At 50.2% G+C, this 26651-nt stretch overlaps 4 protein-coding genes and 1 long non-coding RNA gene across 11 annotated transcripts in view; 1 reads left to right on the top strand and 4 right to left on the bottom strand.

Annotated features, from left to right (window-relative positions):
• Nucleotides 1–449: 449 nt before the first annotated feature.
• Nucleotides 450–2702, bottom strand: CPN2 (carboxypeptidase N subunit 2). 2 transcript variants are annotated; one of them, XM_048954821.1, is made up of 2 exons: nucleotides 2621–2702; nucleotides 450–2214 (listed from the first exon to the last, which is right to left on the bottom strand). In XM_048954821.1, exons 1-2 carry the CDS (start codon nucleotides 2630–2632, stop codon nucleotides 589–591), a joined length of 1638 nt encoding a protein of 545 aa, XP_048810778.1. In that variant the 5' UTR covers nucleotides 2633–2702; the 3' UTR covers nucleotides 450–588. The 2 variants fall into 2 exon arrangements, with proteins under 2 accessions (XP_048810778.1, XP_048810779.1); XM_048954822.1 differs by having other exon boundaries at nucleotides 450–1950; nucleotides 2621–2683.
• A 265-nt stretch (nucleotides 2703–2967) lies between these two features.
• On the bottom strand, nucleotides 2968–7932 carry LOC125697456 (leucine-rich repeat-containing protein 15-like). Its single transcript, XM_048954683.1, has 2 exons — nucleotides 7295–7932; nucleotides 2968–6210 (listed from the first exon to the last, which is right to left on the bottom strand). Exons 1-2 carry the CDS (start codon nucleotides 7296–7298, stop codon nucleotides 4514–4516), a joined length of 1701 nt encoding a protein of 566 aa, XP_048810640.1. The 5' UTR covers nucleotides 7299–7932; the 3' UTR covers nucleotides 2968–4513.
• Nucleotides 7933–9569: 1637 nt separating this feature from the next.
• On the top strand, nucleotides 9570–14017 carry LOC125697382 (uncharacterized). Its single transcript, XR_007378768.1, has 2 exons — nucleotides 9570–10286; nucleotides 13008–14017. It is a non-coding gene; the product is annotated as an uncharacterized LOC125697382 (long non-coding RNA).
• A 403-nt stretch (nucleotides 14018–14420) lies between these two features.
• On the bottom strand, nucleotides 14421–20186 carry LOC125697381 (platelet glycoprotein V-like). 3 transcript variants are annotated; one of them, XM_048954504.1, is made up of 3 exons: nucleotides 20119–20180; nucleotides 19597–19729; nucleotides 14421–17426 (listed from the first exon to the last, which is right to left on the bottom strand). In XM_048954504.1, exon 3 carries the CDS (start codon nucleotides 17398–17400, stop codon nucleotides 15457–15459), a length of 1944 nt encoding a protein of 647 aa, XP_048810461.1. In that variant the 5' UTR covers nucleotides 17401–17426; nucleotides 19597–19729; nucleotides 20119–20180; the 3' UTR covers nucleotides 14421–15456. The 3 variants fall into 3 exon arrangements, with proteins under 3 accessions (XP_048810461.1, XP_048810459.1, XP_048810460.1); XM_048954502.1 differs by having other exon boundaries at nucleotides 19575–20186; XM_048954503.1 differs by lacking the exons at nucleotides 19597–19729; nucleotides 20119–20180 and adding an exon at nucleotides 19197–19206.
• Nucleotides 20187–20309: 123 nt separating this feature from the next.
• ATP13A3 (ATPase 13A3) overlaps nucleotides 20310–26651 on the bottom strand; it is a 53979-nt gene continuing 47637 nt past the window's right edge. For 3 of the 4 annotated variants that reach the window (XM_048954499.1, XM_048954501.1, XM_048954500.1), the window contains exons 33-34: nucleotides 26043–26132; nucleotides 20310–24554 (exon numbers count right to left, since the gene is read on the bottom strand). In XM_048954499.1, coding sequence (XP_048810456.1) covers nucleotides 24357–24554; nucleotides 26043–26132 — 288 coding nt within the window. In that variant the 3' untranslated portion in view covers nucleotides 20310–24356. The remainder of the gene's footprint in view (nucleotides 24555–26042; nucleotides 26133–26651) is intronic. The other variant, XM_048954498.1, reaches the window with a different exon arrangement.

The following is a 26651-nucleotide window of genomic DNA, read 5'->3' on the forward strand; positions in this document are numbered from 1 at the left end:
TGCGTTCTCCCACGCGTCTCACCGCGTTCCAGTGCCGACCCCGTGAGGCTCGCGCTCCACGCACGGTTCCAGGACCGGGACGAGAGCAGCCTGCACAACCGGGCGGGCGCCGCCGTCCCCAGGCCGTCCCCTCGCTGCCGGTGTCCGGATCGCCCCGGCCCGTCGGCCACGAGGTGGAGCCGCAGCACCGCACGGCACGGTACGGCCGCAGCGCCGTCGGGGCGAAGGGCTCAGCTGGGACCGGGCACCCGGCCGCCGCCGGCAGCAGCACCCGGCAGCAGCGCCCGCGTGTGTTTGGGCAGCGGGACATCGGGGCACCCAGGCACGTCCCCACGCGATCGCAGCCGCTTTACGTGCATCTTTCCACCCTCTCTTGTGGGAAATGGCTGCACACGGGTAATTAATATCTACTTTTTAATGATATTTGAAATACACGAGGAGTGCGTGGCTGGGCTGGGCGAATAAATACCAGCAGTCCCACTCCTGAGACTGGTGACCTCGGTGGGGACATCAGAGCAGAACACGTCGTCATTCCCCAGGCTGAAATCGCTGCACCAACCCGCTGAGCACGAAGCAGAGTGCCGTGCCCTAGGGCGCAGCAGGGACACCAGGTGACACGTCCTTCTCTCCATCCCGCACCGTGACCAGGATGCTGACCCGCAGCGTGCCGCAGGAGGAGCGCAGCACCCAGTCACCCTGGTACTCAGGCCCCAGCCGTGCTGTCTCCCCAGGAGGAGGAGGAGGAAGGCGAAGGCTGAGCTGCTGGCAGCTCGTGGCATTGCAGGACATATGCAGGGTGCCCTCGGGGTCACTATAGATGCACTGCCCTGGTGTGCCCTCCCCAGGCGTCTGGTCCCGGCCCTGGTGGCGAGCACACACCTGTGGCCGGAGGGTCACCTCCAGGAGGGGCCGTCCCATGAGGGCAGCAGGGCCGGTGCAGGAGGCTTGCAGGTGGATTAGGGGCTCGGCAAACACCTGCAGCCAGCTCAGCAGGTAGGCGAGGCGGCAGTCACACACCCAGGGGTTGCTCTCCAGCCCCACGCGCACCAGCTCCTCGTTGGTATCGAAGAAGCCCGTGGGCAGGTGGGACAGGCGGTTGTGCTCCAGTCCCAGTGATGTCAGGCGGGGCAGCTCATCCAGCAGCCCAGCAGGCAGCACGGAGAGGTTGTTGCGGCCCAGCTGCAGTGCTGTCAGCTCTGCCAGCCCATGGAAGGCCTCAGGAGGAAGGTGGGACAGGGCGTTGTGCTCCAGCGCCAGGCTCTGCAACACCGATAGGTTGGCAAAGAGGCCCCTGGGCAGCGTCTGCAGGTGGTTGCGGGCCAGCGAGAGGTGCAGGAGGTATGGGGTGCCCTGAAGGAGGGCAGCAGGCAGCTGGGCCAGGCGGTTCCCCTCCAGACTGAGGGAGGTGAGGTTGGTGAGGCCAGAGAAGGTGGCAGGGGCCAGGCTGCCCAGGGCGTTGTGTTGCAGCTGCAGCCGCCGCAACCCCGCCAGCCCAGTAAAGGCACCAGGTGGCAGCTCCACCAGCAGGTTGCCATCCAGGTGCAGCTCAGCCAGCTGGGTTAGTGTTACAAAGGCACGGGGTGGCAGCCGTGCCAGCATGTTGTTGCTCAACTTCAGGACGTGCAGAGCAGTGAGCGGGGCCAGTAGCCCCTCAGGCAGCTCAGCCAGCATGTTCTGTGAGAGGTCCAAGGCCTGGAGATGTTGCAGGGGGTGGAAGATGTCATGGGGCAGTGCCTTAATCCTGTTTCCCTGCAGGCGCAGGTCCTGCAGGCTGCCCACAGAAGTGAAGAGCTCCGGGTGCAGAGAGCAGAAGGCATTGGAGCTGAGGGACAGCAGGGTGAGGCTGGGCAGCCCCTTCAGCAACTCTGGGCTGATGGATGGCAGCGGGTTTCCCGACAGCTCCAGCTCAGCCAGGCCGGGCAGCCCGCGGAAGGCGCCGGGCTCCAGCTCCTGGATGTTATTGTTGATGAACACCAGTTTGGTGAGGGCAGTGCTGGGGCCCAGCACACCGCTCCGGATGTGGCTCAGGGCCGTCTCCACAAAGAAGAGCTGTGTGGCATTGCCAGGCAGGCCCGCTGGGATCTCCCTCATCCTCTCCTCTGAGCAGAAGACGCTGGCACGGCCATAGCACTGGCAGGGCAGGGGGCAGGGCGAGGGCAGCCCCCAGACCAGCAGGGCCCCCAGTCCCAGCACGGCAGGGAGCAGCTCGCTGCACTGCAGGAGGAGCGTGGCCTCAGCCCCTGCTGCAGGGCGGCTGGGCCCGCTGCGCTCAGCTGAGTGGTAGTGTTCCTAATTGCTCATCCAACACTTCCTTTTGAAATAACGTTCTGGAGCCTGAGCTCCTGCTAAGGGCACATGCCTGCACACGTGCAAGGGCTGAGCTGGAACACCCCATGGTGCTGTGCTCATGGTGAGCAGCACAGTGCTGCGATGGGGACCCTGCCACACCACGGTGACATCCACATGGAGATGCCTGCAGCTGGGGGGGTTCTGGCCTTATGGCAGTGCTGCAGGGCAGTGTTGGGCCCAGCCTTCCCTCCCAACACCCGACGTGGTTCCAGCACTCCCTACCTGCCCTACACCCCTGTCCTCAGTCCCACAGCCTACAGCTGCCACTTACCGAGAGCGGCATCACAGGGACCACCACCGCAGGGAGCACAGCCTGTTGCGAGGAGTGAAACTCTCCAAGAAGGGAAGATGTGTCCTGGGGCGGATGTGGAGGCAGCTGACAACATGTTCCTGCTGGGGTGGAGCTGCCCCTTTCCGCTTATCAGCAACAACAACCCGTGTCCTTGGAGCACTCCAAAAAACAGCCCAGCCCATGGGAGCAGAGGTGAATCCACATGGGGTGCAAGGGCAGCAGCCACAGGCAGGCATCCCAGTGCGGAATCACAGCCATGGCCCCAGCCATGCCCTGGGGTTGTGGCACTGGGTCCACACCAAACACAGTGTGCCTGCATGCAGCAGCCCAACAGGAGTGTCCCTGGGCTCTATTGGTCTCATTGAGACATGAGACTGGCAAGAGTTCCTTGCCCAGGAGAGAGGACCAGCACAGAGAGGAAGAAGAGCAACACCCTAGTGAAGGGGAACACCTCAGGGCCATTGTGCTATGGTTCAGAGGGCAGGGCCATTAGTGAAGGCACCCTTGGAAGACCTGCTCTGTGCAGCATTGTGTCAGGAAGCTTGCCAAAGTCTCAATGAGTCCTCCAAGAGCTGTCATGCTGCAGTGGAATGGCTAAGCCCTCCCTTACCCCAGCCCAGCTGGGCTGTGCAGCCATGATACACTCACCCTGTCCCAGCAGCCTGCATGGGCTTATTCTCACCATGAAAAAATCACTTGAGAGAGGCAATAATTGAAAGCTCCTCTCCCTGCTGGCTTGTACCAAGGGTGCCTCTCACCACAGAGAAGCAGACAAACAGCTCTTGGATTTGGACAACCGTGCTTTAATGGTCACAGAGCAGTACCGAACGGCCCCGAGGCACAGTCCTGTTTGCAGCTGTCGTGCAGGTCTCAGCCCAGAAGAGCATCCATCCCATCACATACACACAACTGCATTGTTGCTTGTGCCAGCACTGGCTCCTAGAGCACCACAAGCAGCACCATGCATTGAGACTCTTGTCCCATAGTGCCATACCCCATATGGCCCAGTGCCACACATGGAGCTGTGCCTGTGCCTTGCTGGCTGGAGGAGGCACAGTAGCTGCTGGGGCAGTGCAGTCCCATCTGCCCATAGCTGGACCTCAGGGCTTTGCCCGCCTGCCCTATGCCAGCAGCAGCATTCAGGCTGGGAGCAGGCAACAGGAGCAGGCACAGAGCGGGCACTCTCAGGGCTGGGAATAGGGAGAGGAGAGGGTGCAGCTGTTCTGGGCAGGGCTGCAGTTGGTGGATGCCCAGGGCACACGTAGTCCCATAGTGCTGTTGGCATGGGAAACACAGGCATGTGAGGACAAGGACTCTGCTGGAGGCAGAGGAAGATGCTCCACTCTTGCCACGCTGCCAGTAGGCAGGGAGGGCAGCGTGGACGCGGCCAAGTCACTGGGGTGTGCCACCACGGAGCACACCAGGCTCCGAGCCAAGCAGAGGCAGCCCAGCCCTGCAGGGCTAAGCTGCAAAGGCACACACAGCCCTGCTTGGGATGAGGCTGTGTGCTTAGATCCTGGCCCCGTGTGATGGCTTCACACCTCAGCACAGGCTGTGGCTGAGGGCATGGGGCTGGGGCAACTCAAGGAAATGATGTGAGGTGAGGGAGGGGGAGTCCCAGTGCTCTGTGGCCAGGCTGCTGCTCCCTGCTCTGCTACTTGGCACCCTGTACTCTGGCTCCTGGCCCCAGGAAGGGATTGAGTACAGAGGCAGGAGGGGCTGGGGACAGGGGAGCCAAGGGGGCATCCATAGTTGACACCCTGCTTGCAGAGCAGGGGCACGGTGAAGCAGAGCAGCACAAGAGACTTGGCACATGGTGTGATGCTGTCCATCCAGCTCTGGGTCACTACTGCCCCCGGGGCTCATGGGGGATCAGGCTTCATTGGGTGCTTTCATCCTCATCAGCACCACATGGCTCTTCTTTCTACAGCCGTACACCACCAGTGCCACGAGGGCACAGAGCAGGGCCACGCACACCAGCACGATGATGGCCCCAACCACTGCGCTCTGCGTGCGTGTCAGCCCCCACCACCCCCTGCCTTCCTCCTCTTCTTCCTCCTCCCGAGACACAGGGGTGGCTGGCAGCGTGGTGGGGGACCCCGACGGCAATGCTTCCTGGGAAGGGCGGGCAGGCAGCGGGCTGCTGGGCCGGGCAGTGGGTAGCTGGTCCTGCTGCAGCTCGGCAATGGGTGTTCCCCGCAGCGGGGCCGGCTGGGCGCACACGGGGGGGGTCTCACCCACCTTGCTGGGGTTCGCCTCCAGCCAAGCACGCAGGGGCAGGATGGCCTGATCACAACGCCACGAGTTGTTGTGCAGCTTCACCTCCCGCACGGCAGACAGTGGGGAGAAGATGCCTGCAGGCAGGCTCTCCAAAGTGTTGGCGTGCAGCTGGATGTGCTGCAGCCTCGGAGTGGCAGCAAAGAGGCCGCGGGGCAGCGTCTGCAGGCGGTTGTTCTGCAGGGAGATGTTCTGCAGCTTGGGCATTCCCCCCAGCACCCCAGCATCCAGCCGGCGCAGGGCGTTGGAGTGCAGCGAGAGCTCCAGCAGCTCACCCAGCCCACGGAAAGCCCCCGGAGCCAGAGATCGGAGCTGGTTCTTGCTGAGCACCAGGAGTTGCAGCTGGGTGAGATTGCTGAAGACAGCGGCGGGGAGAGCGGCCAGCTCGTTCTCATAGAGCCACAGCTCCCGCAGGTTGGGCATGGGGCCGAAGGCGGCCGGGGAGATGTTGTGCAGGCGGTTGACGTGCAGGGTGATCTTGGAGAGGGCACGCAGCGGCAGGAAGATGCCAGCAGGCAGGGCAGTGAGGAGGTTGTTGGAGAGGTAGAGCTTCTGCAGGTTCCCGTTGTGCACGAAGAGCTCCGGGGACAGCATCTCCAGCTGGTTCTGGTGCAGGCCCAGCTCCTGCAGCTCGGGCAGCGCATCAAAGGCGCCCGCCGGGATGTGCCGCAGCCGGTTCTCGTAGAGCCGCAGCACCTGCAGCTGGGGCAGCCGCTCAAAGGCGCGGGGTGGCAGGCGGTCGAGGTTGTTGCGGGCCAGGTTGAGCTTGGTGAGGCTGGCGAGCTGGTCGAACAGCCCCTCCGTCAGCTCCCGGAGATTGTTCCCGTGCAGCTGCAGCTCCTTCAGGTTGCTCAGGTGAGCGAAGTGGTCAGGCTCCACGCGGAGCAGCTGGTTGCTGGAGAGGAGCAGCGACTCCAGCTTGCCCAGGGGCTGAAAGACCTGCACCGGGAGCTCCTGCAGCTTGTTGCTGGCCAGGCTGAGGTAGCGCAGGTCGGGCAGGTGCTGGAAGGCGTCGGGGCTGACGTGCCGCAGGTCGTTCTTCTCGATGCGCAGCCCGATGAGCAGGGAGGCGTTGCCGAAGGATGCCTCGCCCAGCTCGGTGATGCGCGTGTTGACGATCTGCAGGGTCACCGCATTGGCGGGGATGGGGCTGGGGACAGCGGTGATGCCGGCGCCCGAGCACTCCACCTGGGCAGTGCGGACACACTGGCACTGCTCCGGGCACTGCCCGCGGACCGGGTGGAAGCCCAGCAGCAGCAGCAGCAGCCACCAACCTCCCTGCTCCATGGGGCCTGCGGAGAAAAGAAAGTAGGAGGCTCACCGCCGACCTCGGGATGGGTGCTGCCTTCCCAGGGCTGGACACACTCCTCCCCAGGAGTTCTGGGCCAGGCAGGGCAGAGCCGGCTGCGGCGTCTCGCTGTCACACCACAGCTATTAGTGGCATCCCTGGCGTGCCCCGCTCCTCCAGCAGCTGGGAGCGTGGTTTCCTGTTTTGCAGTGAGCTTGGTGAGCTGGTCCCGGTGCTGCTAGCCTGCCAGCATCCCCAAAAGGTGGAGAGCCCCAAACCAGCAGTCACCAGCACCAGAAGAGCCCAGGGCTGCCACAGGAGCTACTGGAGGAAAAGTGCTTTGCTATGCCATCATCTATCTGCACACACCAAGGACTTTCTCCCCTCCATCCTGCTCTGGAAGCCCACCCATGGGTACAGCAGCAGTCTGTGCCTGGCTGGCAGCTCCCAGTGGCACATGGCAGGAGGAAACCTGCGCTTCCCAGGCACAAAGCAGGGCTCAGCCAGGCACGGCTGGGAGCTCACAGAGTGCAGGGAAGCGCCTGTTGCTGGAGGGGAGGGAGGAGCCCTCTGCAACCAGCACGGCTTATGGCTCACATATGGAAACAATCTGCATCCCAGAACAGTTTTGTTTATAGCAAGCAGCTTATAAACTCCACCAAATGCTTTGCACATCAAAAGCACAGCTCATGTCACTCCCTGTAAGTGAGCTCGTGGAGCATCCAACTGGAGGGCAGTTCAGGAAAGACAGCTGAAAGCAATTTACCTCCCTTTCTCTTTTAAGGGACAAAAGCTTGCAGACCAAGGGGTTGAACACCCAACCCCTCAGCATCCAAGCGATTCTAACCTCAGCCCCCCTAAATTTCTGCCCCTCCTTTCACATTCTTTATGGGTTATCATTTAAGAAACTTTGCCCCCCTAACTCAGTTTGTTGAACCCTTGTAGGATAAATACCTCCAACTCACCAAAAGGTGCTCAGTGTGCACACCAGCCAGCCATGCTCCCACCCCGCAGTGATGTTCTGGGGGCTCCCGGGGGCCTGAGGACCGAGTTGGGGATGGGGAGATTACAGCAGAAGGGAGACTTACCCATGTCCTGCAGCCGTGAGCGCTGAGCGAGCACAGCTCCGTGCTGGCAGGAGCGCCGAGTGCGGTTCACGCTTCCCCTCCCAGTATATAACCCGTCCAAATCAATGAATCAGCACAGGGGCAGCGGCGGGGTTACGGAAATCACTGCAGCAGAGCGGCTTCCAGCTCGCACTTCCTCAGCAAACAGAGTGATTGACTGGGAGATGGAGTGGCTGGTTTCTTGCTTGTGAACCCTCTCGATTGAAGACAAGCAGTCGGCCCTGAGAACACGCTGTGCACGTCAGCCAGCACGCTGCGTGCGGCTCAGCCCTGCAGCCCCCAGCACACAGCCAGGGATCGTGACTCCTTGGGGCACCAGCCCTACTCTTCCTTTGGCCCCACCACCAGCCTGGTTGCCCCATGCCCACCTCTCCCAGGCAGCCTGGTCCAGCAGCAGCCACAAGCAGAGGTTTAGGAGATACGACCATGGGAAAACCAACACATATGGAGCCTTGTTCTGAGCCAGCAGCAGCCCTGTGCTAACCACGGGGCAGCGGGACTTCCCAGCTGCCTCTAATCCCGTCTCAGCCCACCCACATTTCCACAGCAGCTCGGGTCCCAGACACCCTAATGAGCTGCCTGAGATGGGAACAGCACAGTGTTGCCTCTGAACACATTCCTTAGCACAGCACGGGTGCTGGGTGCAGCATCACTTGTTCTCTGCCACTCTGTGCAGCGTGCCACGCTGGCAGGGCTGGTGGCACGCAGGGGAAGGGGACCCTCCAGGCTGCAGAGATGGAGAGGGCAGTTTGCAGCTTGACTTGGACCGTGAGAAGAGCGTGGGAGCGAGACCTTTCCAGCAGCTACTGCCACATCACATCTAGAGGGTGTTCCCAGGGGCATGAGCGTGGGGCCTGGCTGCTGTGGGACGTGCTGGGGGGTGCGGGTCCCCTCCATGCCAGGGAAGCACCCAGCCAGACTCTACCCTCTGCTGCTTGGCTGCCCATGCCCAGGAGAAAAGCTGGGATGGAAAACAGGCATTTTGAAAACACTGTCCGCAACTGCTTTACTTCACATGCTGTTGATGCAGCAGTTTTTCCCAGTGATGCCATTCCCAAAATAGACTCCCTGCTTCCATGAGTGATGCACTGGGAGGTCAGGCAGCGGCTGGGAACTGCCCTGCACCCTGGTACTGAGTGGGACTGGCCGGCCCTTATCACCCCTTGTCTGCCAGATCTGGCTGCCCACTGCCAGCACTGCTGGGCTGCTGCCCACTCTGAGTCACCCTCCAGGCACACGGCTTTCAGTGAGGCACATAGAAATCAAAACCCAGTGTGGCTGGAAAAGCACCACTCCAGACCCGGGCCGACAGAGGAATGTCACACTCAGCATCTTCCAAGCAGCGTGGTCCCAGCAGGGGCAGATGCAGCACATGGGGCTGGGGCAGAATGTGACTGCACCCCCCAAACCGTTTTGGCAGGAAGGGTGCTGCAGGGCATGGTGCACAGGGACCAGCCCTAGGGCATTCCTGCAGGGACAGCATGGGCAGGGGCTGGCGTCACTGTGCACTCCCTGACTACAGGCAAGGGAGAGGAGCAGAGACAGGAAGGGAAGGGGCGCTCGCACCCTGGCACCCCCAAGTCCCAGTGATGTGGTGTCACCATGTTTTGCCTCACGGCCCAGAACTGGGACAGTCCCGGCTGCATCCGTGCTGGCCCCATCCCAACACATTCACACAGCTGGGGTAGCAAAGCTGGGCGGCTCTGAATCACCAAGGGACTCGAGACAGCTTGGAAAAACACAAATCACTGCTAAACTTAGCAGCTTGTGGGCTTGGCTGGAGGAGAGCATTACTCATCTCCCTACCAGCTGAGTGCACCGCGCTCACCCACACAGCACTGGCAGCCCCACCACTGTGCCCCCCCAGTCCTGGGGTCCCCCTGGGCTGCAGAGGGATGCAGGGATGTGCTTCTGACAAGCAGAACTCATAGGAACCTCCTTCTCTGAGGTGCATTTGGTGGAGGGAGTGGACACCCTCACACTCCCTGCTCTCCACAGTGCAGGTCTGGGACAACCCCAGGTATTTTTGACTCCTGCAAACTGCCCTCCCTGCTCTGAGAAGCACCCATTTCTCACAGGGGCTTGGAGTGGGGCCAAACCCAGCTGTGTGAAGGAAGGGTGAGCAGGGTGGAGAGAAGCAGAGATCACAGAATCATAGAACTATCTGAGTTAGAAAGGATTCTTAAGTGCCATCTGGTTCAGCCCCCTGCACTGAACAGGGACTCTTACAGCTCCATCAGGTGCTCAGAGCCCCGTCCAGCCTGACCTTGGGTGTCTCCATGGTTGGGGCACCCACCGCCTTTTTGGGCAACCTGTGCCAGTGCCTCACCACCCTTAGTGTGAACAGCTTCTTCCTTACATCTAGTCTAAACCTCCCCTCCTTTAGTTTGAAACCATTTCCTCTTGTCCTATTCAGACAGCAGCCCTGCTAACAGTGCATCATGCCAGGAGGGATGTTCTCTTGAGGCAGAGAACTGCAGGTCCTCAATGCACAGGAGCAGGTTGATATAAAGGAGCAGGAGAAGAGCAGTGGGGATGAAGAGTATTTCTGCAGACTGAGATTTTTTGGGTGCAAGGTGGAAGAAATTGGGCATTAGAGCTGTTGCCTGAAAACAGAGTTTTTGAAAAGCCATCAAGAACAGGAGGTGCTGGCACAAAAAACACACAGGTTACTGGCAAGTTAAGCTGCAGGAGCTGAAAGTAAAGCTGTGAAAGTCCACAGAGGAGAAAGCTAAACTGATGGTGTAGTGGAAATGCGGAGTCATGGCCTGAAGCAGTGATTGAGCACCTGGTGGGAAGGCAGGGCCAACCCAGGGAGCTCAGGTGCATGCAATGTACCTGAGTGATGGAAGGGGAGGAGCCAGGATGCACCCCTTCCCAGACCTCATTTAAGGGTTGGCAGTGGAGGCAAGAGCATCTCTTGGGATTCCTGTCTACCTGATGCTTTCCTGAGGTAAGCAGTTCTTTTCCTTTGGTTCTGTGTCTGCTGTGTTTGGGCATGTTCTCATTTGCTGTAGCTGGAGACTTTCCTGCTCTGCTCTTGCTGTGGTACTTTCCATCCCATTATAGCATTACAGATGGACTCCAGGATATAGAGACTCAGAGTTGCTCTGGGAGGCATAGGATTCTGGCAGGTGCCCAAAAGGAGATACAAATAGCATTACAGAGAAAATCAAAAACCTGTGCACACATGTGAGCCAGCTTATCTCACTCATCATCCCCAACCTGGAACTCCAGCATATCCTCTTGGAGTTGAATCAGGTGGATGATGTCTTGCAGATGATACTGGAGAAAGAACATATGTTGCAACAGTCATCTCTCTCCTGCCTGTGTCTTTTGCACAGTATCATTGAAAAATAATTGGTATCTAAAAGAATTAGTTTTTTTAAATGTCTAAAAAAAGAGAAAATATCCTCCCCTGGATCTGTCTTGGGTCTGGTGCTCTTCAAAGACCTGGACTGGGGGACTGAGTGCATCTTTAGCCAGTTTGTTGATGGTACCAAGCTGGGTGGTGCAGCTGACGCAGAAGGAAGGAATGCCATCCAGAGGGAGCCAGAGGAGGGCTGTGAAAATGACCAAAGGGCTGGAGCATCTTCCTCTATGCAGGGAGGAGGAGGGAGCTGGGAAGGTTCAGCTTGGGGAAGAGAAGGCTACAGGGAGATCTCACTACAGCCTTCTAATACCTGAGAGGAGCTTGTAAGCAGGAAGGGAATCAACTTATTACACTTCTGAAAGTGACTGGACAAGAGGGAATGTTTTAGTGTTTTTTTTTTTTTAACTAAAAGAGGGGAGATTTAGACTAAATATTAGGAAGAAATTCATTACTCAGAGGGTGGTGAGGCTGTTGGTGCTCCATCCCTGGAGCTGCCTGAGGCCAGGGTGGGTGGGACAAGCAGCCCATGGTGGTGGTTGGGGCTGGGTGGGCTTCAAGGTCCCTTCCAACCCAAGTCATTCTGATACTGAGGGCTGAGCAGCAGGATATATAGGCTGGAGTGTGGCAAGGAGTGGCCTCCCATTTGAGAGGCACCTGCAGCCCTCTCCCTAACCCCCACCTGCCCTTTGTGAGAGCTCCTACCCAGGGCCAGGCACTCAGGCCCCACAACCAGTTCAGCTTGAGCTTGGAGGGGCAGGGCTGCTCACAGGTATAGACAGCTTATCTGCATCTTCCCCAGGGGTTGGGGTCCTGCCTCCAGAGAACTCATGGGCACTGCAGTGAGGGGTATAGCCAGGAAACAGATCCCTCCAGGACAGTACACAGAAGGGCTGCCCCCTGAGCAGGACTCAAAGCCAACATTTCTGCATGCAAACTCCAGTGGGGCTGGCTGAGCTGGTAGAGGTGCACAGCACTGCTCCCGGCTGCTCTGACTGATAGCAGCAGGGCTTGGCCTGGGCCCAGGGCAGTGCTAGCCTGGAAGGAATGCAGGGACTGCAGCCAAATCCTCTGTGAGCAGCAACAACCAAAGCGGAAAGAACTTGTCCGAGTGGGGTGCGGGTGCTGCAAGCTGGGGCAGGACAGGCTGGAGCAGGGCTGAGGGGAAAGCTCATTCTGCACCAGCCCCTTCCCCAACCCAACCTGGGAAGAAGGCTGTGGATCTACTCCCTGGCTCCAGGCTCTTATCTTCTGAGAGAAACAAAGGCACAAAACACAAGGATCCTTCAGCAGCAATTGCTCAAGGGGGGCCCAACCTGGTGCCAGCATCCCCAGGTGCAGCTGAGATGACCCTTCTCTGCAGCAAAGCAGGGCTGTGGCAGTGCATCCCACAGTGAGGCTGTGTGAAGGCTCATCTGCTCAGGAACACCCAGCAAGGGATGCAAATTCAGGTTTTGATTGAGAAAATTGAGACAGTTCTGAAATCCCTAGGAAATGCTGCATGCTGATAGCACAGCTGCTGAATCAGCTGCCCCGGGTGAGATGTGCTGTCCCTGGGCAGGGGGAGAAACTCAGGCAACTCCCCATAACATCATCAAGAGGATCCCACGCTTCTGCCTCTCAGCCAGCTCCCACACCAGAGCTCTCTGCTGGAGGTCCTGTGGTCAAAGCCTCACAGCACGTTTGCTGCCACCCAGTTGCTCCTTGCCCCTGGGACAGGGAGGAGCAGGATGTGAGATGCAGCTCCTGAGGGTGCCAAAGGGCTGGGATGAGAGTTACAACTGTGCTCCAAGTTAGCAGTGATGATGGTAATGTGTCAAGCTTCCAAACAAGCTGCATACAGTGAGACTCAGTCAGTCACCACTGCAGGTGGTAACAAAGGTCCTCAAACAGCTGCTATTTCAGAGGTGAGGTGAGAAGAGCAGAGGACACTAAGGGACACAGGCGCAGCACACAGGGTTGGTGGCTTGCAAAGTGCAGGCAGGGACCTAGCGGGAGGAAAAAGCAGAATGCAGGCAGACGTGGCTTGCACCTACCCACAGTCCAGGACGTGATCAGCCACCCCACCATCTCCCAGGGGAGGTTTAGATGGGACGTGAGGAAAAAGCAGCAGGGCTGGGGAAAACCTTGCCATGTGCTTTTCCTGAGGAGCCCTCGCTGCTGGGAAGGCTTGTTGTGTTTTTCCCAAGTAGCCCTTGTTGCTGCCTGCCACCTGCTGCATCTGTGTGACACTGACCTGGAGAACCCCTTCCCCAGGGTGAACAGAGGTGGGATCTAAGTAAGGATTTCCTCTGACTTTTCCAGGCTGGAGATTTCCAGAAAGGACTGAGCTATGCTGGGCAACAAGCAATGAATCAGAGGCAGAACAAAACATGACATCTCCATCAGAGGGAAGAAAGGAAGACTCTATGAAACACCCCATTGCTCCAGCCCTTTGTTGTCTGCTGACTTCACTTCCCCAGTCTGGCTCAGGAGTGGGGAAAGCCCGATGACAGCATGCAGATACAGATCACCATCCTCCTTGTGCCTCACTGTATGCAGCAATGTGCCAAAGCCCCCACGTGCCAGAGTGCAGCAATTGCAGCTAGTGAGCCACGGGAGACACGCCAAGGCAGAGCTGGCCTGGTTTTGGGCTGGGACAGCCAATGGAAGGTTCAATAGATAGCAGCTGCTATTTACCTGCTGCTCTGCACCCGGCCTGCACAGCAGATCGGACATGCAGAGAGCCAGCTGGAAGTCAATACTACTGCTATATGCCAACTAAACTGTTGCTTTCTTAGGAATCAGTGTGCATTCAAGTGTGAGCCCCTTTCCTCAGAGCCACACCAAGGGAGGCAAGGACCAGTGCAGCCATACAGTGTCCTCACTCACCTACTCACCCCTGCCTGCTGTACACAGATGTGTGCGTGGCACTTACATGACAGCCCTGTGGCTGGCAGGCACTGAGTGGTCAGTACAATTGTCCAACAAGAACTAAATCTGTGCTAAGTGCCTCCTTGCAAGCGCTAACAATAACCCAGAGCCACCACTTGTAAAGCACTCATGTTGTTTCTGTGCTTCTCATTTAGCTGCACTGCAATAAACTGGTGCTTCTGTTCATGAATCCCATCCAGCTTGCCCCACACACTGCTCCTCCTTTAGAGATGGCTCTAGCTACTGCCTGGCTCACTAAGGTTTAGTAGACCTCACAAGCAAGATGGTGGTTATTTAACGCTACAGAGGCCCACTGCCTTCTTTCACAGCCTACAAGAGGCATTCCACACCAGCAGCAGTTCATTCTCATTGCCTAGAGCTGCATACAACAAAGCTACAAACTTGCTGCAAATGCCAGTGTTCTTAACCTCAGGCCTGTTGAGCACCTTCTTCAGGCTGCTCAGGAATATCTCTGCTTCAAAAAACCAGGCTCCAAAAGGACTCTGAGGGCACTGGGTCTCACACCCAGGAAGCCACACGCAGAGGCTCATTAATCCAGTCCCAGCTTCTGAGCAAAAGGGGAGAGCTGTCAAGAACGAGTCACACGGTTAAGATAAAACTAAAAAGTGAGAGCTACCAAAGGAGGATCCACCCCAAATGAGTCTACGTGCAAACCAGGATATTCATCTCACTCCAAATATTTGTAAGTACTAAGACCAAAAGTCTCGCTATTACCTAGAGTCTGCCTTTGTGTATCAGAGGCTTGAAAAGGCTGGAAGTTGGGGAGCAAGCCTAGGTAATGAGCACAATATACTAACACCGAATCTGCCTTTCTCACACCTGCACGCTGGTAACTCCAATGAAGCACAGCTCAGTTCCATGCTGAAACTAGGGACAAGGCCAGCAGCTGCCTGGTCAGCTTCCAAACAGGCGGTGGCACCTGCTGACACTCAGCCACAATGCTGCAGAGCCCTGGGTATCTGCATGGCACACCACTTTCAAGCCACACTGCAACACAGGGCAAGCTGTCCCATGCTTTTCACATCACTGACAAAATTTAGGGATGAAAGCATTTACTACAAAGCTGAATCTTCAGGAATGTGACAAAGTTTTAAAAACAAACAATAGAATTCATCACAAGTGTACATTTAGACCAGCATCTATCTTTCCTCTAAGATAGAGGAAGACTCTATCAGCTTTGTATGGTTGACATTACCTTCTTCCTCACACATCCTGCACCGGGGCTGAGAATAGAAGGCAAAAACAAAGACACTTGCATCATACCATTCCCCCCCATCACTTCCACTCCCCCCTCCCTCTCCTGCTCTTTTTAAAAGCTATTTTCCAGCATGTCCTCCCAGGAATACTGTTTGTTTTCTCAATAAGGACACAAAACACTGCAGGCAATGTGAGGCATAATAATATTTGCAGTACTCCAGGCAACCTTTAAACAACAGTTAAAGCTGTGCTCCCGTGTAAACCTCCCTGTGCTGTTTGCATGTTTTCCTCACCCATGGAGAGCTCCCTCTCACAAGCCATCACATGGAGGGGCCACATCCACGGCCATGGTGTGAGCACGGCAGCCAGGGCAGGGCAGCAGTGCAATGCAGGAAGGCGGCAGCACACTGACTGAAGTGCAGAGCTGTGTGTGGAGGTGGACGTGGATTTTCTTTCAGCTTCCCATCTGTGTTTCGCACACCAAGTGCCATCGCAGTGTGCAGTGACTGCAGTCACTTTTGGCAAACGCTAAGGTAGATAAAAGCACATTTTCGTTACACTGTAGAGACAAAGTGTTCATGGTCCTTGCTGTGGAGAACCAAGCCAACTGTCCAAAATGCTTTCATTGCAACGTTTCTAATCCTTTCTTTACAAATTTTATGAGAACTACAGGCTGAGCAGGAACATGTCTGGAGTGCAAGAGTTGCCTGGTTTTAACCACCACATACAGACTGAGCAGAATGATGACAGTCTGGAGTGCTAAAATCAAACTGTGAAGGCACAAGAATATCTGACAACAAACAATTCTGGTACTAAAATAGGGCTGGGTACTCCTGTAAGCAGGTAATTCGTCCCACTGGGCAAGAGTAGTCAGAACCGTTCCTCTGACGCTGTTGGTTTCTATGATGTTGGGAGAAGTTTGGGTTGGAACATCTAAGAAATGAGAGCCAGAGCCTTCAACATCTTCAATGTGGGAATAGGTAAAACCTGGAGCTGCTCTTACAACTGGAACCGATGTAGGTGTGCTGGTATCTATGTCAGATGCTGGTACAGTTGTCTCCCAAGATGATTTCAAGTGCTCCATCGTAAGAGAAGTCGAAGTCTGGGAATAAGTTGACTTGAACATCTGGTATGTAATGGCTGTGGTTGGCAGGCACTTCAGATGGTGATCTGTTAGAGCCAGAAGAGAAATGTTCCTTAATGAGAGTGGGCTGTCACACATTAGAGACTGTGCTTCTTTTACGACCTCTGTGCTCCTCTGGAGCCACTCTCGGAAGCCAAGAATTTGGCAATCACATTTCCAAGGGTTGTCATCAAGGTAGACTTCTTGCAGCTCAGGTAAAGTGGTAAACAGATCTTCAGGAAGAGACTGCAGCTTAGTACTATTGAGGTAAACTTTCTGGAGCTGCTTGAGATTATGGAAGAGGCTTCTTGGGAGAACTTGAAGCCTGGAACTGAAAAGGGAAACGTTCTGCAGTTTGTGAAGGCTGTGGAAGATGCCCTCTGGCAGACTGGAAATATTATTTGTATGCAGAGAAAGGCCCCGCAGTTCTCTCAGACCGCTGAACACGTTCTCAGGAAGAACACTAAGCTCCGGATTAAAACTCAGCACAAGAAGCTCCAAATTTGTCAAGTTACTGAATACAAAATCTGGTATCGTTGAGAGCTTTGTGTGATACAGCCACAGGCTACCAAGATTCCTCATTTCTCCAAACAACACTTCTGGAAGAGACTTCAGTGGGTTCCCATATAAGGTCAGTTTAGACAGATCACGCAAGTGCAGAAAGAGCCCAGGGGGCAAAATCTCAAGCTTGTTTCTGGAGAGCGTTAGGCTTCTAAGTTTATGAAGGTGATGAAATACATCAGGGGCAATAGACTGAATGTCATTGGAATGCAGAAAGAGTTCCAGCAGCTCCCTCAGGCTATCAAATATACCAGACTCTATTGAAGAGAGCCTGTTAAAGTACAGCATCAGCTTCTCAAGCTTAGTTAATGCACTAAATATATTTCTAGGCAGAACTGCCAAAGAATTTCTTGACAAATTCAGTACTTTGAGTTTGGCAAGTTTCTTCAGCACACCACTGGGAAGTGTTCTGAGTTGGTTTTTGTTCAAGAAAAGCTCCTCCAAACTGCTTAGTCTGTCAAACAGATTCTCTTGGATGGATTTCAGCCTGTTATTTTCAATGATCAGTTGCTGAAGTTGTACTGTGTCATTGAACACTTCTGGAGGAAGTTCAACCAGACTGTTATCTAGCAGATTGAGGGCTTTCAGCCTTCTCAAGCCTTTAAATGCCAGTGGTGAAATCAGAGCGATGCTGTTTGAAGACAAGATGAGATGCTGCAGTTCTCCCATCCCAGCGAAAACATCCCGCACGTACGTTACATTAGTGTCTGTTATGTGAATTTTTGTCATATTGCAAGGAAGATTTAATGATTCCAGGTCTTTTATGCGAGGACCAGAGCAATGAATCGCATTTTTGAAAGAGCAGTCGCATTTCTCAGGACAAACAGATGCCTCCAGCTGGAAGAAAAGCTTGATCACTACTGACAAACGAATCACCAACATTCTTGCTGAAGCACCAGAAACATCAGCTGTTACAAGAGATGAGAGAGTGTCAGGATTTGATCACAGGTAGCTAGTAACATAGCAGGCAAAGCTGTAGGAATACACCATAAAATCTGAAACTTCTCTTGGCTTGAAAACCAACTTCAAAATCTACTGCTGCTGACTGCAAATGTTTCGAAGGAGTTCAGCTTACACTGAGAAGTACAGATAAAGCTCTTCTGTAAATCAAGTACTCCTTATTAATATTTGTACTAGCCAAGGATGACTAAAGCATATGAGAATCACAATGAAACTGCTTAAATAGTCAAAGGACGTATTTATTTGAACTGAAAGGTATCATTGCTAAGTTGTACAGAGAAAGTCTTAAAAGATCAGACAGCCCTGCACCAATAATATTTTTATTGTTGGTTATCTAAAAGTGTAGTTTCAGCATGCAAAAATAGATAACGGAGGTAAAAAGGGCATCCTACAACTCTTGCAATATTATATGGTCAAATTCAACACACCGCACAGCTCTGTAAAACCATTTCTCAGCACTTGGAAGCGATTGCTTCTTGGAAAAGCTCAAGAACACACATGGAGCAACAGGCTACTTTTGAAAAAAATACACAAGAGCTTATCTAACAAAGGGCGGCAATAAGCCTCTGATAATCAGCAAGTCTCACTTGAACAACTCCACAGTACTCCACATTACCAGAAGTATTATAAATAATGAAAGGAAAGGAATGAAGTGTTATGACCTCAGCTAGAAAGCTGGATGAATAAAGGTAGGTCTGCATGAAACACACTCAAAACTCTGAAAGTTGCATCAATTCCCGAACAGGAAAGCAATCATTAAACCATTGTAGCTGTAATGATAATATTTGAAAGACCGAGTCAAACAGAAACCCTTCACAGTTTACATTTACTTCCTTAGTGAAATCAACAAGTCCAAGTACATTAGAAACCTGAACATCAAGGAACTGGCTGAAGCACAGGAGAAGCAGCAGCTGAGATTGCCACAGACAGGACTGGAATTGCTGTAACTATGTCAGTCTTCAGCACTAAGACCACCACGATGGGAGAACACCATCCCAGCATACCCACATTTATTGCTGCTTTTTAAGGGACGTGGATGAAGCTCACTCAGACAAACCTGACAGACAGACCTGGGTACAAACCTGATCCCTTAAAAAGGAGTAAGTAGGGCTGAAAGGGGATAGTGGTCTCAAATTCTCATGTGCTTCTCTTGTGCCTGAACTGATGACAAGAGCATAAAACTATCGATCAAACCCAGCTGCTGCGTCAAAGAAAAACTAACAGGGAGAATTAAAAAAATATATTCTTGGTTTAGTTCGGGGAACTGGTAAAATTAGCATCTCTTCCTAGAGAAGGAAAGCAAATGGCACGTGGCGTTATCAACCGGCAACGTGGTGCTGCAAAGCTGGCTCTCACTGGGCTTTCCAGACCTCTTTGAATGACACAGTAAGTCAGGAAAAAAAAGCCTCAAGATACCAAACTTCCAAAGTTCTCTTTATGTCAAACAAGAAGCTGCCATACAATCTGGGAATCTCATCTCACCTCGTAATTACCATCATTCATAACTGCTGCTCATGGTTGCTAACTGTCTTGTTTATCCTCAAATTAGTTTGGAAACATGCAAGAAAGCAGTTTTGAACTGTGCCTTAGAAACTTCTCTGCTTTTTAGGGGATCATCTTAGAAGCACAGCAGGCAATCAGGCTTCACCATGACTCTGCTCTTGAAATGGAAAGTGAAACAGCAAAATGCATCCTCTAGATAACAGTGCTTCACTCACATCTGCTAACTGCTGTGAACAGCAAATGAACGTTTCAAGCTTCAGAGCAGATTTTGCGTACAACAAACTGTGGAAGCAACTAGTTTGCACAGGTTGTATGAAACTCCTACAGGAGAAGTTGAGATCATTCAGGAAACAGGAGAAAATCTGAAGTCTCAACAAATCCGACAGCACAAGATACTTCTGACAGCACAACGTGTACCTAAACCAGCACAATACAAATTTGGTTAGTCAGAAATCTGAATTTCAACATGAATTATGATTGGAAAGAAATTTCAAACTTGTTAGACACTTCACAGCAGTCTACTAAACAGATGCATTAAATTCTGTAGGAAGAAATGCAGCCATTTCAAACAACCAAGTGCAATTGATATGTACCTTCACAAGGCTGCTTTTTTACCTTCACAGGATTGGAGCCAAAGCAATGCGAGGAATGCTTTGGCTAAGCAGACCGGAGCTGATCCATTGGGCTTCTGTTCTTCCTTCGGGTCTTCAACACTCACAGACCAACAAAACCTAAAGCCTGAAAGATTCTGAAGAGAGAAAAGCTGTAAGTTACCAAAATCTTTGCTTGAAAGTTTTTGAAATTAAGTCCTTTGTTAACCAGGCATTTGAAACTTCAAACTGGAAATAACATGCACTGTCAATAAATGTTTAAACACGGCATGAGCTGCAAGATGGAAAAGATACCTTCACTGCAGCATGGTTTTTTTGAAGATGACTGTGACAACAGCAACAGCTCTCAACTAGGAGAATTCATGCAAGAATCTTTTTAAGATAATGCATCTCACACTGCAAAGGCCACGAACACCATTTGGACAGAGAGGGTGGGAATGAATCTCTCACCTCCCAGGTCTGGCTTTTAAGTGGCTTTCATAAGCCACCAGGTGAAAGTGAGATCATGTTACCCTGACCATCCTACCCAGGTAGCAGCGCTGTCGCACACAATGCCAGCACGTGGACGCTTACTGTGCTGCTCCCAGCTTCAAGAACATGAAGGATCTGAATAGGAAAATTCGTGACATCAGCAGGAGTTAAACCTACATTCTTCGGCACCCCCTGCATTAGATTTAATTGTATAACGAGTGATTAAAAAGAATTTCATGAAACTAATGAAAAGAGTTAAAATATCTGTTTGCTTTAATTTTATTTTCAAAGAGTTTCAGTCACAAAAATGATTTACAAGACTATTTACAATTCTATTATACAATTATTTATGTATGCCTCTTGACAGGGTACCATTCTAGAGCAGCAATACATATTTTAAATACAAAGATGCAGAATCATTTCAGGTTTAAAAACAAAAAGGAGGCTGAGCTTCTAGAGAGTGCTGTAATGATGATTCTTCTAATCTGTATTAGGACTGAGGAATTCATGATGAGTTGAGTAATTTCCAGCTCACGTAATTATCAAAGAAGATGCAATTTGTTGAAAATAGATCTAAAAACCTGAAGCTTTACTGTATAAAATCAACATATTCAAGACTTAAAAACTGTCAAAACCCCCCAGCTTTCCCTTAGACATACAAAAACCTAAGTTTACAATTCAGAATTTCATGGGAGAAATCCTACAGAACTTCAGCTCTTGCAATGATGACCAAGATGAGCAGTAAACATTTGCAGCATAAAAAAAAGGACTCCACATCTGCTTACTATGGTACTGTATACACACACGCAGTGCAGGAGTGTTCACCCAATTCGGTGCCTGCTCAGCGCAATCTTCACAAAGGAAAAAAATAAATAGAATCAAAAATTCAACAACTTCTTAAAAGTGCAACAGTAAAAGTTCCCAATTTAAAGATACAATGAATGTGGACAGCCAGTTCTGTGGGTGTCTGAACTGCTTCTACTCGAGCGTTGGTCGCAGCATTTTCTTTCTACAGTAGATTTAGCTCTATATTATGTGAAACTAGTGACTGCTAATGAAGTCCAAAGGGAAGGAAAAAACCCTTTAAAAATAACCCTGAGGGATATACAATTTAATGATCTTGTGATTTAATTCTAAAAAGTAACATTTATTACTTAGCAATTGCTCGTCTGGGTAGACCAGTCCTTTAAGTATGTGTATAAATTATATTTAAAAATCAGTTTATTTACAAATCCTAATACATCAAAGTAAAATACGTACAGATTAAAGTCTACATACACAAATAATTTAATAATAAATCAAACTCCTCAACATAAGGCCCAAATATACAGCAGGAAGAAAATGTCTACTAAATATCTATTGGAGCTCACTCAATTGGTCTGTTTGTCCAAATTTAGACTTCCAAGATGAACACTAGAAGACATTTTTCACTACAACATGAATTTCATCTTACATCAGAGCAGTTGCATGCATTTCTGAAAACCAGAAAAACTAAACTGCTCAAAATGAGAAAAATTATAGGTGGCCAAATTCAGCTCTTGGGCAGAAAGGCATTGATCCCAGTAATTGCAGAGGATGCAAAAGCTTATTTTGTGGCTGCCATTACAACAAGAGAAGTTCTAGGAAAAGCTGATTTATTATCCTGGACTAGATGGCAGAAGCAAATAGGTCAGAGCTCAAGCATGCAACCTCAAGAACATTCACTGATTCTGAATGCAAACCTTGAAGAAACTAGCTTCCATTTGCAATATGTTCAAGTGCAATAGGTTCGTGACCCATTAACCACTCAGGTAGGTAGAGAACACATGGCAATTTTGGTGTTATTAATAAGAGCTCCCTAGCATGTTCTCTGGAAACAAGAATAAGTCATTCCCTCCTCACCCCCTACGTACACCTAACAAATTAGAATAATGAATTGAAATGTTAGCTTCATAAACCAAATAAGCTGAGAGGAATCAGCACATCAGAGAAAGCGTGAAGCAAAAGCATATCAAAGGGAACGGCTTCTTATTCTTTCACTTCTGATGGAACAACCAATCTAAAATGATCAAGGAAACGGAGCACAGCAGCTTATGCGTTGAAGGGCTCCCAGGTCCAAGATGCAAAGCTTCACAACAGCTGTAAGCTAGAACAGATCTCTTTAAATTTGAATACTACTTACGCAGCTTAGAATTGTTCTTCATCGATTACTCCGTGCTGCAGAGATTTCATAAAATCAGCACTGTCAAAAAGTGGCCAACTGACTTAGGTTCATGATCAATGAGTTTGTCCATGATCTCAGACCCCCTAAAGCTACCAATGCTGTGCGATGTTTGTGACACTGAGAAGCCAGGAAAATAAGACTTTTACATCGCTCTGTTGAATGAACGCTAAGAAAACCACTTCCCCCTTATTCTCACTCCACCCCCAAAAACAAACAAAAATATCAGGAAAAGAGTTGACAGCTGGACTGGCGGATAGCACAGAAGCATATTTATGAGCAGTGCTAATAGCTGAAACCCCCAAGTTCCAGCAAAAGTCTTCCAAACCATTTAGCACCACTAAAAATTCCCCACTGGCACAGTACATTCAACACTGCAGAAACTGTGATGTGAGCAGAGGGGGGATGCTGCCTATGCTGCCCTACAGCACAGCACGGGGAAATTAGGCACTACCTGAATAAAAAAATCAATTTATTAGAATAATTCTGGAATCATCTCCACAGGAATTTTAAAAAATCAAATCAGAATACACGTAATTCAAACTAATGCCAGCCAGTGAGGGATAGCCAGGGCCCTCCTTCTATTCTCCCCACAAGTCCTCTAAAGGACACGAGTTCCTTCTCTAAAGCATGATGACTTCTCTGGATCTGAGATCCCTTCTCAAAGGAAGGAGTACGAATCAGTCGGTTTCAGCTGGCCAGAACAGACTGATCAAAGTCAGTATTGTTATCATCTTCTCAAAGACACCGTAGATTTCTCTGAAAGTTCAGCAAGCTGAAGATGGTTTGGAGCTAAGTACTTTGTCCATTATTCGAATAAACAACAACAAAATAAACCATGCCTACTTCTACATTCTTGCAGATCTATTTTTCTAGTGGTCTTGTGTTTTGACACCACCTACTGGCAAAGTGATGCATCGCCAGACCAAGTGCTTAAGCAGCATTATTAGTGACACAAGGTTTCGTTTTCTTGGTGGTGTTTTTTTTAAAATGATATCCATTATAAGCTTCATAGCTCTGCAGATTTTAACTCATCTATTTTCTCTTAATTTTGTCTCACAATAATAATCATATAGTGCTTAAGCTACTTTAAGTCACTAACAGCCTCTTGGAAATGCGTACGTTCTTAACATGCACAAATCCAAGCATGGGCACGTGAAAATATTCCTCCCTCCCACTACACCCAATTGCAGCAACAGCTCTGGCCTTACTACTTCAAGGTAATAGGAAAACTATTTAAGATTTACAAATAAAACATGGTCCACAAAGTGATAATCCAGCCCATCTGCTGGAAAAAACAAGGTCTGTGGAGAAATGCATAGCTAAGGACACTAAAATATGAGACAGCAGTGTTAGATTCTCTGAAAACTTTGAGAGTATGGAAAATGCCTCCTCCTCTGAACTCCACTGAAGTCCTTCTCAAGGATTAGCGAGGAAAGCAGCTAAGAACCCACTCAAAAGGAACATGCTTTCTTCTTGAGCACAGAGCATATTGCTTCTGCAGCATCCCCAATTCCTGCTGTGGTAGACTAAAAAACTAAACTTCAAATCCAAACATTTACAGCTGGAAACACTCCTTACCAGCAGGGACAAACTTAGAGGTACACACAACAAAACTTTAGCACCCCTTGGGGCACAAAGCTTTTCAGCAGTGAATGTTAGAAAACAAAACAAATAAGGGTATGACAAACTTATTACATGCCTCTAGTGCTATCATGAAACCATTACATCATAGGCCTTACAATTCACACGTGTCCCTGTAAGGAAATCAGAACAATGATTGAGATACTTCAGGCAAACAAAAGGAACCTCTTCAACTGCCCTGCAGTTTAACTCTTCCAATACGTCTCATTAAGGAATAATGAAAGTTTGAAAGAAGGGGGAAGGAAACAATCATTTTTGTTCTGCCTAAGGTAGCCTACATTTTTAAAATGTACAGCCATAAAATGTCAGGCTCTGAACTTTGGATTCAGAGAGATGAAACAGCTGGAAAAATCGGGATTACTTAAAGTTTAGGATACCGCAATTTCAAATAAAGCCTGAAAGTTACATTCCTCTCAGTTCTCCTAAAGACATGCCACTAAGATCCACCGTTATGTTAAAGTGATGATTTGATATGAGCCATTCTCTTGGGATGGTACTTTAGCTTCTGTTGTTGTTCTGGGTTTTGGTGGCCATTCTGGATCAACCAGCAGTTCCTGAGCTAGATGCATATACTTGGCTTTTGGTGCCTTCTCTCTGTAACCAAACAGGGAAGAAAGGAGACAGACTCCACAACGATCCACAGCCTCCTGCAGAAGGGAACAGATTTTAAAATTAGAATACCATATAAGAATTAATGTAACAACACAGTAGATCACTAAACAAAAAGCTGCTAATTTTCTTGTGTGATTGCTAGACCTAGAAGTACAGAACAGAAGCTCTTCTGTCAAGTCATCTCTTCTACACTACAGCAGCAATGATATGTTAAGCACGTTAAGAAAAAACAATTGTTCTACATTATAGTAATATTTAAGGTCCACAGCAGCTTTCATGCATATCTTACAACAGTTTTAATAAACAGGGGTATAACGGTAACTATTTAATGATGCCACCATTGCAGAATAAGAGTCTATAAAATTTAGTAAAATTACTAAAGATTCTCCAGACACTTTTTGACAATTACTTGTTTAATTGAAGGCATCCAGCCAGCCACAAGAAGCAGAATTTAACTTGCTGATACTGGGAGACCTAACTGCATTCAACAGTGGGAAAAAAGTCCTACAGACAGGTAAAATAGCTGCAGAAACAGACAAAATTACTGAACTTAAGTTTTCTGTCCTGTTTTTCACCTTCTAGTTCTAAACATACATAACTTAAGTAGCTGGAGAAAAGAAATTCTACATTCTCAAGGCTCAATTCCTCTCACTTCTCAGTATCTAGAATCTGTATGAATTACTTTTCTATGGAGATATATTCTAGATGGTTTTCTTCATGCTCTCAATGACTACAAATTGGTGAACTGAATCTGAGTCTTAAGGCACAACCTCCATTCTTCAGTGAGCACACTGCAATTTGTTCTCGAAGAGCCCCAGAAGGGCAAATGCACTCCTGAAGTGAATTCTTTAAATAAAATTTAATGCTGAAAATAAACCACTAGTTCTTAGCAAGTACAACCAGCTAAAAGCAGGAAGTCAGAGGCTTAACACAGAAAAAGCCAGTTTCTACAGGATTCACACACATTTCCTTTGTGTATTAATGACAAAGGGGCAGACTTGACTAAAACTCACAGTCAACTGAAAAGCAGCTTTTTTTCCCCTCAAGCCTACTAAACCAGCTGTAGTAGGGATAATGGACTTCCATCTACTATTTTTTCTTCAATTTTTGCAAGCTATCAATTACTGTTCTAAAATCATTAAAAACAAACTAGTAAAGAGCTGGATTATGCTCAGAGTCAGCAGCGCTGCTTCCAAGCAAATCAAGACACTCCCAGACCTATCATGCTTATCTATGACAATGCCAATGAAATTTGCTAATAAGCAAACTGAAGATAAAATGGGAATAGGCTTAAAAGCAATTCTCTGGGTTTGCTTCTCAGCTCTTGCACAAAGAGCTGAGTTCTGTGTCAACAAGGAGAGAAATGCAAAACCAGAAGCCTTTCCTTCTAAAACTCGGGTTAGAGAAATCTAAACAGTCTTAAGCTTGAGATAAGGCAACAGACACTTATAGATCATAAAAAAGACAAAACTGAGTTAATCTGCATGCACTCAAATGAAGACAGCAAAATACTAGTCTCCAACCTGAGGCGGCTGGGGTATGGTGAGGCGATAGTCTCCTTGTTTGTCTCGATTGAACACAACCTTCCAAAGGATCATATCAAGGAGGACATTCTGTGAGACATTGCAGTGAGTAGGAAGAGTTAAGAAACTAATGATCACTGATTATTAGTGTGCACATTACAAATAAAACCTGAAATACTGTGTTAGACATCATTCGGTGCCAAGCAAAACGGAGAGCTTATGTTATCTGTCAGTACTTAAGTGATAAACATTTTCATTTCTGTGCTCAGAGGAAATTGAAGAATATGAACACATACTTTAAATCATCAATAAGTAGTAATGACCCAAACGGCATGCACTGATACAAACAAAAACACACGTTCTTTATGTGATTCAACACCAAAAAAAACCAAAACACACCCTGTGAAGCACCACAGACTTTACTGCTTGAAGCCATTTTGCTTCAAACCACCTTAAACACTGGAACATCTCAGCACTGTAACAGGCTGCCCAGGTGGCTGGGGATTCTCCTTCACTGCAGATATTCAAGACCCACCTGACACCTATCTGTGCAGCCTGCTCAGGGGCCTGCTTTGCAGGGGGTTGGACTAGATCTCTAGAGATCCCTTC

The sequence above is a fragment of the Lagopus muta genome, chromosome 9 (assembly GCF_023343835.1).
Source record: "Lagopus muta isolate bLagMut1 chromosome 9, bLagMut1 primary, whole genome shotgun sequence".
Classification (NCBI taxonomy): Eukaryota; Metazoa; Chordata; class Aves; order Galliformes; family Phasianidae; genus Lagopus; species Lagopus muta.